We start from the raw sequence: 12882 nt of genomic DNA on the forward strand, positions 1-12882 counted from the left end.
TGTGGCACTGTATTGCTGCAGTAGCCTTATCAAAGATGCATGCATTCTGCACAGCAAACAGGTGAACTGCAGAGTTTCTGCAGTGAAATCATTGGAAATAAAGCAGCGGTGCAAGACGAGTCCCACACCGTCAAAGCTGTTGGTATATTTTAATCTCTCTCTGCTCACATGCAGCAACATTTACAGTAGTGACGTTACTGCAAGCGCGGAACTTCTCTAATAACTTAAATAAGAAATAAGGTTGTGGGGGTGCTGTTTTATCAGCTTTTCGGACCTCAAAGTGCTTCATGAAGGTGAACTTTCCCCCTCAGATTTATTTAAAGGGTCACTTCACCCAAATTACCAAAAATAGATTAATGAAATGAAATAAAAATGAAAACTCCTAATGTATCAGGTCATTTAGCCAGCTTGATTCAATTTGAGATATCACTGATACAATGGATTTGAATGGAATGTAGTTTGCGGCACAGCATTGGAAAAATGGCATTTGGGAAATTAGCAACATCTGTGTAGTCCACATCCACAGAACACAATGTTTTTTTGGAACTGCTTTCAACTGAAGAAATAGGCCCTGTAACAACTGTCGACAGTGTCCATTACATTGGACTGAGCTCTCCCATTCTCTCAAATCCCAATTGAACCCCTCCCTGCATCAGGCTTGTTGCTGGTTAGGTTCTGGGCCTGTTGCTGACTGAATGAAACAGCGTGAAAGCAGTAGCAGTGATGCAGATGAGTGTCTGAGCGGAAACAGGGTACATTATTGCACCTCTCTGTGGTTGCTGCTAGAAGAAGAAGTTGTCGTGACACAATACTTCCTGTTTGTGTAGCAGGAAGAAGAGAGAGTAAGAGAACGGCCTGAGGGGAGCAAAGATTTCACTCAGTCAGACGCTGCAGCCTGCACCAACGACAGACTACACACAGGTAAGAGACGAGTGCTCTTACTTTCCATTCAAGCACCTGAATGCGTCTTCAAAACCAGCTGATTATTCATGCAGTTAATACACCAATGTGACAGCAAGCTGAACCTGGTGCTGTGGTTTAGAATTTCAGCAGAAGGTAAACGAGGTCCCATTTCCTGCTAGAGGCAGGATGTGTGTGTGGCAGTGACTAAAATTCAATCAAGACATAATGGTAGAGTTCAAATGAGGCTGCTCTTACACAAGGGTCTTCAGATCTCCTTCAGCAGGAACACACATAGTAAAGTTCAAATGTATTATGGCTACAACAACAAACTATTTTTCAATGTGTGTTTCAATTTTGTCCACACCTCCATGGCTCCCAGTTAAGATGCTTTCCAAATTATTTCTACTGCTACCTTGAGGTTCGTATTTGGTTTTGAACAACTGTTGGATGGAACTCTGGTAAACGCATTCATGTCCCCCTCGGGATGAACTTAAATACCTTAGGTCATCTCTTAACTTTTCATTTAGCACCATCATCACGGCAGAATTTTAAAATGTTTAAACACACGGCCACCTCTCAGACTTTTCTGCTTTCCCCTCTGCTGTGTGGGCAGGGGATTCATCAGCTGTGTTCTGCTCACAGCCAAAGAGGGGAGCTCTGAGGAGACAGGCTCGTGTGGACCAACATACCCAAGAGCAGCACCAGGATCCCTGGGTTCGCCTCTCAGACAGCTCCCCTGAAGAGCCGCTCGAGGTCCACCACCATCACAGCCACCACGCCGCAGACAGGACGCAGCCTGTCAACAGCCACGGCAAGCCTGCCGCCATGAGTGACGAAGAGAACACCCCCGGGCTCAATGGCACAGCCGCAGACATGACTTCACATCCCCTGTCTGACCTGGCCCCTGAAGACGCATCTGAAGCTCCTCCAGAAGCAAAGGCGGCGCCTCCCGTTGCACCCAAGCCCGCCTGGTTTCGCCAGAGTCTGAGGAAAATTCGGGATGAGCAGGATCAGAAGAAGCAAGCTAAAACCGCAGAGAAGAGGCCTACTGTGGGCGTTAGCAGAAGCTTTGGAGTCAGATCCGCCTCACCAGCAGCAAACTTGTCCATCAAACAAAAGATCCACTCATTTGAGACATTTTCCAGTCCAGAGGGATCAGAGAAGGGCAACAGGAGGCCTGTGGCTCCGTCTATCTCCCTTCCTCCGATAGAAAAGGAGCTCAAGAGTCACCCTTCCTCACATGGCAGTCATTGGAAGGGCAAAGATGAAACCCCCAAAGAGATCCAAGAAAACAAGCCTGTTCGGCACACAGACGAATCAGCTGTCACTGCTACACCCTCTGACATCACCTCCTCCACCCCCGAGGCATGTAGTCAACCAGCCGAGTCCTCTGAAGACAAACCTCCCTCCATCCAGTCCCCCGCAGATCTCCCACTTTCTGACACCATCAGCACCGATCTGGACTCGGGGATACACGACTCTCACTCAGCTCCAGCGTACGAGGACAGGAAGGTCTTACCAGACCAGGAGCCTGAGCTTAAGAAAGTGGACTCCAGCACGCCCACACCATCCAAGGTCCTACCCCTCGCCACATCCACGAGATCCAGTCACGCTGAAGGGGAAGGTCCTCCGGAGGGGACGGAGGGGGGCGGAGCGCCACCCACAGACAGCCTGCCCCTCAGAGGCCTGGAGGGAGAGAGTTTAGGGAAAATTCTCACCTTCAGCAACCAGGTAATCTGTCATGAGGAGCTTTGGTAACGCACTTTATTTATATTAACCAGAGTATCACTGCTATAACAAAGGCCGATGGGTCAAGAAACATGAGCAGTCAGTCACACAGTTATTAACACTATTTTATTTGGATGTAAGCACAAGTGAAACATCATTATATATTTCAATTTCCCTTTATTGCAAAGGAAAACTATGCTTGTGCACCACTAACAGCTCGCGTTGGTTTAATTTTCTATCTAATCTAATTGTTTCTGTTGCAGGTTTCGCAGGCGTTGATGCGTTCCCTACCCATGCACCACTGCCATGGTAACCCTCGCTCCCTAAACCTGCAGGACCCCTCTGCAGAGGATGTAACCAACTCTCAGGAGTCTGAGCCTGCCCTGGACAGCACCGACAGAGGATTCTCTGTCAGGTTTGTGGTGTTTCATTGTCTTCCCCAGAGGGCATACAGTGTCTGGTGTATCTGCACAAGGAAGTGGGTTCAGGTTGAAAAAAGAATGTACTTCCTGTTTTATCAGAGAAGCAGTGGCAAGTTTTTATTGCGAAAACAGGAGTTAAATACAGCACATTATACGCTGCGCAGTGCTCAGAGGTGTGTCACCGACACAACACCCTCATCTCAAGTGTCTGTTTTATCTTTTTAAACACAGCTTGGCCTCACTGAGGGAGTGCACCATCGAGCGAGGGGAGGGGGGATGTCATGACGACACAGCAGTCACTTCTGCTTGCGCTCACTCTGTCATATCAGCCATCCCTTCACAGGAAATACAGAGGATGATCCAGGAAGTCAAAGCTCTAGACGAAGAGACGCTGAAGGTAAAAAAAAAATAGGGGCCATCATGCTTTCAGGTTGTAGAAAATTCTCTTTACAAATAGATATTATTTTGCATGAAGCAAAAAAGTCATATTTTGAACATAAAGAACACTGAATGGGCAAAGAGACAAAGATCAATAGTTACATAAAAGAAAGCAAAAGCTTAACATCAAAATCAGTGCAGATTTAAATAGGAGCAGGTTCCTGCTTCACTGTTACATGCACAATAATGATGGTAGGTGTAGAGTTGGCACTGTTTGAATCAGCTGAACACTCTGAGGACAAATCACTGTTTAAACAAACCAGTGAGACTGCAGGTGGCACAAAGAAAAGGTTCCCAAAATATTAAGAGTCCAATTGAACACTGTTGTGGTTCTCTAATGATCTCAGGTAACTTACGCTTTTCTAGACCGGAAAACAAATTCACAATTAAAGAGTAGAACTTTCAATAATTCTGTTTCCTTTTGCCAAAACTGTAAATGTAAATTGTCATATCAGCACTAAGTTATTTATATCTATGCTAAAATAGCCATTATTAAAGGAAAGAAATAAAAATATAGATATAACAGGTGATTCCAAACTTTTAAATGCTTGTGTAGGTGTACAATCTTTGTCTTGTTTTCCTATTTGCTTTTCCTAGTTCCCCCCTGTGGGTGTTGGTTTTATCAGGACTCATGGGAAGAAACATCATAGTAATGAGCCTGTAAACATGTAATCTGAGCTAATCATAGAAAAACATTACAAAACTACAGTAATGACTCTTTTTCCACAGCAACTGGTGGACGTCCATGTTGTGATTCTGCATAAGGAGGAGGGGGCTGGGCTGGGCTTCAGCATCGCTGGAGGGTCCGACCTGGAGAGCAAGGCTCCAACAGTAAGCAGCACAGACTCACCACATTAGAAAAGCTGTCTAAGATGATCACTTCACCACCAGGAGGAGAGTTCTCCGTGCTGAGGGGAAGGATGTTCATTCATTCTGGATTCTGACAACGTTTCATTTCACTTATACGTGCCGCTGTTATGTCTGATGGCCAATGGGTGGCACTCGTGTGTAGATTCATGAGGAGCCTTGGGGTGCCCAGAAGGAGCGGGTTGGGCTATCTCCCTCCCCTCATGTGGTGTCTATGCATCTGTACAGAGGTCACTTTCTACTAAAGAAATATTATTACTGATATATTACTGAATTTGAGTCATTGTTGCATTATTAAATAAAACTGACATCATTAACCATTGATTAATTAGTTAATATTGAGACTTTGCAGTGGAATTGCTTTTGAAAAGTTCAATTTATGTATTTGATATATTATAGTACTGAAAATATATAGAGATATTTTTTAGATAAGAACTTCTTTTTACTCTAATTTTCTCACCATCTTGTCTTTGAATTGCACGGCTGTCATGCTAATGTGCAGATATGATGCAGGGCTGAGTGATGTCAAAGCAACGTACGGTCATTTTATTTCTGTATCACATTTCGTTAAGGGGAGACTAAATGTGGTGCACAGTGGTGTAGCGGTTAGCGCTGTTGCCTCACAGGGGTCTGTCTGTGTGGAGTTTGCGTGGCTTTTCTCTGGCACAGTCCACCCACACACACACACCCACACACACACACACACATAAATAGCTACTAATAAGCCTGAGAAAACAAAGGTTGTCTCAGTCTTGTCTTTATTCACCAGCTTGCTTGTAGGACTGAGGTCATAAAACAGAGAACAGCCGTGTATGAATGACAGGATATACAGCTTTTTTTTAAAAGTTGGACCACGTACACAAATAAAAAGCAGTGGTCTGATAATCGACCTTGTTTTAGTAGATTTGTTTTTAGGAAAACCAGCTGAAAACAGGACCTGTTGGATTAGATTAACGTTCCTTCATTAAAACACCATGATTTACAGTATCAAAGGCAGCAGTGAGAGCCAGCACTCTAAAACAGAAACTGTTAATGTGTTGAAACATGACTGGAACACATCAGAACACTGTGAGGTAGGTTTAAGATCAGTCTGTAGTTTGTAATTACAAAAGAATCTGGGTTCATAAGTAATTGTAGCAGCACTATGGGTACTTTGGAATGCTGTATTATGTCCCACCCCCTGAATCAGCCTCTGTGTGTGACACTGACTGTCTTCCGTCCAGGTCCACAGGGTGTTCCCCAGCGGCCTGGCTGCTCAGGAGGGCACCATTCAGAAAGGAGACGAGGTGATGTCCATAAACGGGCAAACACTGCGCGGCCTCACACACGCCGACGCCACCGCTGCTCTGCGCCAGGCCCGCAGTCTGGAGCTGGCTGTGGTGGTCATCTGCAAGAGAGCGGAGGAGGAGGGGGAGGGAAGAGAGGGGGGAGGCTGCAGGAGCGAGGAGATCCACCCCGCAGGTGAGTCACACAACAGCACGAGAAGGGTGAGGTTCGAGCCTCTGAACATGACGGTAACATCACGGTCGACGTGTCGAGTTTTTCCGCGGGACAGTGACGGTGTTTGCGTTGCAGTGGAGGAGCAGGGAGCTCCGCTGAGTGTGGAGCTGCAGAAAGGAGCTGGAGGGGTCGGGTTCACTTTGGAGGGAGGAAAAGGCTCGATCCATGGAGACAGACCTTTAGTCATCAACAGGATCTTTACAGGTAATGATGCTCACATTACATGATTTCATTATATATTTACTTAATTTCCAGTCAGTTCAAAAGTTACACTTTATTGACCTTCATCAATCCACCATCAGGATTTCTAATATGTTTATTCATTCACTGAAATGGGCAGAGAGAGAAGTATTACAGAGGAATGTTTTCACAGAAAGAAGGCACTATTCAGACATCTTTTCTTTAAGGAGATTATGTGATTCATTTCTGGAGTCCAATAATTTAGAAGACTGGGAATGGAAGCTGGTGGAACAAACATGACTCATGTCTGTAGCAGCAACCATGTAACCTGCAAACTATTTCTTCTCTGGTTTATTTGGCGTTTTGTGAAATAGGAAAAGCAGTCTGTGGAGGCACAAATCACTTAAAATATGACTGAAAAAAATGTTAAATGTAATGTGATCAGCACTGAAATCCAGGTGTCATAATATTGTGAAAGATACCAAGAGCCAATTATGGGTTATTTTTGTGGAGCACACAGACAAAGAGTGTGTGTGTGTGTGTGTGTGTGTGTGTGTGTCTCAGGTGGAGCAGCAGAGCAGAGTGGTCTACAGACTGGAGATGAAGTGCTGCAGGTCCAGGGAGTCAGTATGCAGGACATGACTCGCTTTGAGGCCTGGAACATGATCAAGGGTTTACCTGAGGGGCCCATCACAGCGGTGATCAGGAGAAGACAGGAGGGGTCGGAGTGACAGTCACAGCCGCCGGCAGCCAAAGAGAAGATGTTGGCCTTTTATTAACAGTCTCTCTGAGGGCCACCATAGACGTGATGAATACATTCCCATTATTTTTATAGAGTCAGTTCACCAATCTCCCCTCCGAAAGCCACATTTTCTCACTTCCCCACTTACCTTCAGAAGAAAATATGATTATCCTGCACATTGCTGTTTTGCTTACAGTGAAATGACGCCTGAGTTATAGAGCCTGGCAGCGTCATGGGGAGAAAAATAGCCTCATCTGTGTGTACACATAACTACTTGTTGTCGTAGAATTATTGAATTAGCACTCTTGGAATAAGGGATGTCAAATAAAACACAATAATGTTCAAGAAGCAAATGTTTGTGCACACAAATGAAGTCATTTCAGAGCATTTAAAAGTCATTTGCGTGCATGAATTATTGATTCAACAGTCTGATAGCACTAACTAATGTCTTCTCTCCATGACTCTTTCCATTTGCATAGTTGAAGGAGCAGGTTAAGGCTGCTGTGGCCTCATTGGGAAGCTGCTCTTCACTCATGATCAGTCACCAGTGTGTTTATATGAGCCAAACTGTGGCTAAGTAAGAGGCAGTAAAACTTCCTTTAAACACTATTTAAAGAAAAAAAAAAAAAGAATTGGTATTAGCATCTCCAGGCCAAAAATACTGGGAAAGCAGTTTTATCTCAACTATACATCACAGCACGAAACAGGAAGCAACAGCCCTGTGCCATGTGAGCCACTTAACATTGACTTAACATTGATGACTGGTTTTAGCTAATATGAGGCAGAAGGTCTCAGAAACCTGCTCACCCACCCCCCGCCTCCCTCTCCCCCGCCTCCGCTACCTTGCAAATCAGTCTTGAAGTCCACAAAACAGCTCAGTCTGATTCCATTCAGACATTTGCACAAACCTGAAGGAAAAGGAAAGAACTACAGGAGGTCAGCACTCAATACAAAAGCCCAGCAACGATTCTGTGCTGTATTTTTTTTTTTTTTTAACTGCGGTACTTTTAGTCTGTAATGTATGACAAAAAAAAGATAAATAGTAAAGGTCTATTTTCTCAACAGTGGTACTGTATGTGCGGTCAAATAATACAACACTTTGGATGACTCAGTAGCTTTGAGTTTGACCCTCCTGCAAATTTACAAAGTCTCGTCAAACCAAAATCAAGTGAAAATTTTGAGTTTTGCGTCTAAAATGGGACATTTTCAACACAGACAAAGATTGTTTGCTAGCAAATAAGTACAATTAAATATTTAAATCCTTTGTGTGCTCAGCTGATGTATTTGTGAGTTAATTATCCACAAAAAGACACAGTAACACCGACATGTGTCAAGCAGTGTTTTTAAAACTACATGGAGCACACACCAGGTTTCTTTGCTCAAATCGAAATAGGATATTTGTGGTAATAATTTCACTACAAAATATAATATATAACATGGATAACTATGTGTGTTCAATCTTTTATGTGCTCAAAATCTCCTGTTACACTCAGGATTTATACAAAAATATAATACCATAGAATGTCTTTGTATGGACCCACAAAACATGTTTTCTATAACAGAACGCTTAAAAAAATAAATCAATGTACAAAACAAGTGTTGATAAAGTCACTTACAACTGCTGTAAGAATTCAAGATAACTTGTATAAAAATGGTTTAAAACTGAGCCAAATGATGTGTGATGTCTCATTTTTCACATTTGTAGATGGTTTGAATTGTGAGAACTTTTTCTGTTATATAAAAGAAGACGACAAGTGGTGGACAAGATGTTTCTATTAATCATTTTAATGCTGGTGAAATACAAAACTAACTGGTTGCAGAACAGTACAAGATAAAACAGGTTCATGTGTTCTGAATAGATATTGTAAAACTCAGTGTTAAGAGTAGCAGCAGCTGCTCTCAGAAAGGAGAGTAAATTCTAAACATCTGACATGTATCATTGTACATATACTATGTTGTGCCGGTCATTAAATTACCCAAGACGATGTGGATTCAGGACAAGCTGCAACTACTGTAACACAGGAGGAAAAGAAAAGTCTGATCTGGTTGTTGGACCATAAGTTGCGATAAGAACAATACACAAAGGAAACTTTGGATTGGTGTTAGAATCTCATTCACAGAACACAAAATTTACTCATTATTTGGTCTCATTGGTGGTCAAAAAGTCACAATCTAATACGTAAAGGGTTTAACCAGGACCGGTTCTGCCATAGTTTACATGTTCTTTGACCATCTTGTCATTCTGGATACAGCGACATGCTTTTGCTGGTCAAAGTTCATCAAGGCCAGAGAACGCACAAAGTGTAAATCAATACTGGATCACATGCTGCTGCACCGCTCTGTACGAGTTCATATTCTGATGTTCGCTGTATTTTTACTTATTTTTAGGATAAAAACACATAAAAAGGATTAGATTAAGCCCATTTTCTAGCGAAATATATGTTCCTGTTGTTTGCAGAGGACCCTATTAATTTCAGTTTGAAGTAAATATGTTAAGAAACACGTAGAAAGCTATTGAAAAAAAGTAGTATAGTAGATGGAGACGTCCCAGCAGCCGGACAAAGATGCCATTTCCATCAAGTATTAACATGTGACCTCTATCTGAGTACCTTATCTGGATCAGGAAAAAACACACAGCAGGCGTAAACGCTTGCAAACTGCAATGCAACCAGAATGCAGTGGAGCCAGCCAGACCACATCAAGACATCTCAAAACTCCAATAACTGCTTTTTTGGCCTCTGGGAGAAAGTGGAAACAAGCTGTGAACATTACAATGATAATATAGTATATGATATATTATCTTTTAAGTTAATACAGTGGACTTGTTAACAAATAGGATGGAGTTTCTGACCACCTGGCAAATTGAAGTCTTATAATCACTCTTTTTCAGCTCTATTTTTGGTCTCCACCAACTGAGGGAAACAACTGGTGGCTATTCAGCTGCTAAATGCTTCACTATGTTCACCAGCTAATCTCTAACTGTGTCTGTCTGCGGTTTGGTGCTAGGCAGGTGGTGTACAGTGTTTTTTTTTTAAATTCAAAACAGCTGCCTGCTGTGGCCGAAAACGAGTGTGAATCCAATAGAGTGAGACGGGCTGCGTTCATATTGAACTTTTCCTCCATAGTGGACAAAGCACACCATTCACATATTCACACACCGATGCAGACAGAGCTGCCATGCAAGGTGCTGGCCTGTCAATCAGGAACGACTGAGGGTTCAGTGTGTTGCCCAAAGACACTTTGACTGTTTACACACCGTCCTTTGATATATTGTTATAGTAAAAATGTCAATTATAGCCACTTTAACCTGGAACATACTGGACCATGTTTGTTGATAAGCCCTCCCACTCCACCTATTGGAATATTGAGATCCGGGCATGAGAACACTTAATTAATAGAAGGTGTAAATACAGAGGCCCGTCATCACATGTTTTAATCTAGATGGCCTAATTAGATACACATCACATGTTAATACCAGGTAGAGATGGGGTCAAGAAGTAAAAAAAGTGATCAGTGTTGATTTACTTATTCACTTGCTATTCCTCATGTAAGTGGAGGTTTCTTCTACTTTAGCAGCTACTTGTATGTACATTGAGACAAATTCACATAAAAAACCTGCTGGTTCCATTTAGACAATAAACACATGAAAATGCCTTTAGATCCACATGTAAGCAATAACATCTCACACTCACACGACTTAGAAATGGTGGAATACAATTAATTAATTAAGATTACTGGTTATACTGTGAGGTAAAAAGATGTTAAAAGTAAAGGAATCTTGATACTTCTAAAAAAGAAAACAAAAACCTACCTAAAACATGTAACCCTATATGGCTTTTCATACAGATGAAGGCTTCGGAGAAAGAAACAAATTCAACCTCGGGGTGCATCTTCTCCATCTGAAAGAATTCCTGTCCATTTGTCCATCCTGCTGTATCTGACTCCTCCCCAGTAGCAGTGAAAACTTCCTTCGTTGACAAAACCAATAACATTCAATCTAATTTTGACATTGCTACTGTTACTTCTGATTCATTAGTTTACCGTCATACTCTCTTGTCTGAGTTCGCCCCCATCTCTCTGCACAACCTTACCGACAATGTCTCCCATGTACGCCTGTCCCCCCTCACCCTTAGATGCAATCTCCCCCAAATTCCTTAAAGAGGTCCTGCCTACTCTCAATTATTAATCTCTCTCTCTCTCTCACCTGTGTTGTGTTCCTGATGGTTTTAAGATGGCGAGTGTCCATTCCATTTAAAATAACCTGCGCCTGATTCAACCACATAACTTCAGACCAACTTCAGACTGTTGCACAGCAGCTCTTTGAGGATATTCTCAATAAATTCCAATCCAGCTTTTGTCACCAACATAGAACAGAAACAGCACCAATAAAAGGGACAAATGACATCCAGGAACATCCTATCCTGGCCCTGCTTAACTTTTCTGCTGCTTTTGATACTACTGATCACTTCATTCTGGTTGAACGGCTAAATAAATGGGCAAGTACCTCAAGCTCTACTCTCACTAGGCTTTCGTCCCATCTGTCAAGAACAACTTTGTGTCCTCAACATTCCCTATACTATGGAGTTCTGCAGGGTTTAGTCTTTGGTCCCATCCCCACTTTTAGACAAACTGGTTAGCCGGTTCAATTGTGAATCTCAGCACTGCTACGCTGATGACACATAGTTGTATTTCTTAGTTAAGCCAAACAACATGGATAATATTATGACTGACTGTTATTAAGAAATGGATTTCACTAGATTTTCTTCAGTTAAAGTCAGGTTTTTTTTTATTGGTCCTGATAAGTTATTCTTTGAAGTGAAACCCTGAATCAGCCCTCTGGCCACCGGTGTTAATACTCCTCAACCTGGGAGTAACCTGGGTGTAATCTTTGACCAGAACCTGAAATTTGACCCCTGCATAAACAAGTTTGTGCAAACCTGCTTTTTCCTACTCCAGAACATTATAAAAATCAATGCCATCAACCAGCCATCTAGAATTACTAATCCATACCCGTCCCCACTGGCTCAGATTATACAGCTAGACAACTGCAATGCCTTTTTCTCCTGTCTTAGTCCAGCAGCCCTGTGCAACTAGTGCAAAACACTGCCGCCATTCTGCTATCCAAAATCAACCATAGATTCCACATCACACCATGGTGTTGGGCCTTCATACATTTCCGAACTTCTGCATCCCTCTTTCACCTCTAAGCCACTCAGATCATCTAACCAAGGTCTCCTATTTATATCCTACTCTCTCCGCAAACCCAAGGGTGATTGTGCTTTTTGCAGTTGTAGCCATCCCTCCCCGCCTCTGTTAGATCAGCTGAGTCTGTAATCGGCTCCAAAAACGTCTCAGAACACATTTTTTACCAACTTGCCTTCCCTGTAAATTTGCTGTAATTTATCTTTCTGTACATAGCTGTATACGTATGTTGTTCGTTTTTCTGTGTCTACATCATGTGAAGCACTTTGTAAGTTTGTTTTGTATGGTGCTATATAAATAAAATCTTAATTACTTAGGTGTAGCATATTTCTTATTTCCTCAACTAAAGTGAGCTTCAGTGAATGAAGATTAAAATTAGTACAGTACAGTAACATTTGTGGTGATGCCACTTTGTTTTCTGAATACCTGAAGAGGATTCTGGCAGTTGTGGAATATGTTATATTTGTATATACTATTAATGCAAATATAATACAATAGCAACTTCGATATTGGTAAGTTATTAAATACAGACATGACTGCAGATTTTTTCTTTCAAGTGCTGTAAATTTTGATTTTAGTGTGCAGCTATAGAGGAGTTGTTCTGGTCTGTCTGACGTGAAAATGAGTCTTTACAATAAAAAACAAACAAACTAGACAACAGCATATAAATAAAGCCAATGGTCAGTGTGGATGGATTTCTGTCCAGTTACTACATGCCTCTTAAATTGTTAAGAATGAAAAATCACCTCTTCTGGACAAGCGAAAATACTCTCATCAATGCTCACTTGAAGTTCTACAAGTACATTTCCCATTTCTTTTTCCACATGGATAATTATCATTGACTGCAATGTAAGACTGCAAGACTGTAACATTAATTTTTGTTGTGTTCAGCAAAATTAA

At 42.1% G+C, this 12882-nt stretch overlaps 1 protein-coding gene across 1 annotated transcript in view; it reads left to right on the plus strand.

The window, feature by feature from the left end:
• il16 (interleukin 16) overlaps window positions 1-8446 on the plus strand; it is a 31188-nt gene extending 22742 nt beyond the window's left edge. The window contains exons 20-27 of the mRNA XM_070832968.1: window positions 828-921; window positions 1517-2634; window positions 2895-3046; window positions 3285-3450; window positions 4221-4322; window positions 5582-5819; window positions 5934-6062; window positions 6603-8446. Of these exons, the coding sequence (XP_070689069.1) occupies window positions 828-921; window positions 1517-2634; window positions 2895-3046; window positions 3285-3450; window positions 4221-4322; window positions 5582-5819; window positions 5934-6062; window positions 6603-6769 (2166 nt within the window). The 3' untranslated portion in view covers window positions 6770-8446. The remainder of the gene's footprint in view (window positions 1-827; window positions 922-1516; window positions 2635-2894; window positions 3047-3284; window positions 3451-4220; window positions 4323-5581; window positions 5820-5933; window positions 6063-6602) is intronic.
• The last annotated feature ends 4436 nt before the right edge of the window (window positions 8447-12882 follow it).

The sequence above is a fragment of the Pempheris klunzingeri genome, chromosome 1, assembly GCF_042242105.1.
Source record: "Pempheris klunzingeri isolate RE-2024b chromosome 1, fPemKlu1.hap1, whole genome shotgun sequence".
NCBI lineage: Eukaryota > Metazoa > Chordata > Actinopteri > Acropomatiformes > Pempheridae > Pempheris > Pempheris klunzingeri.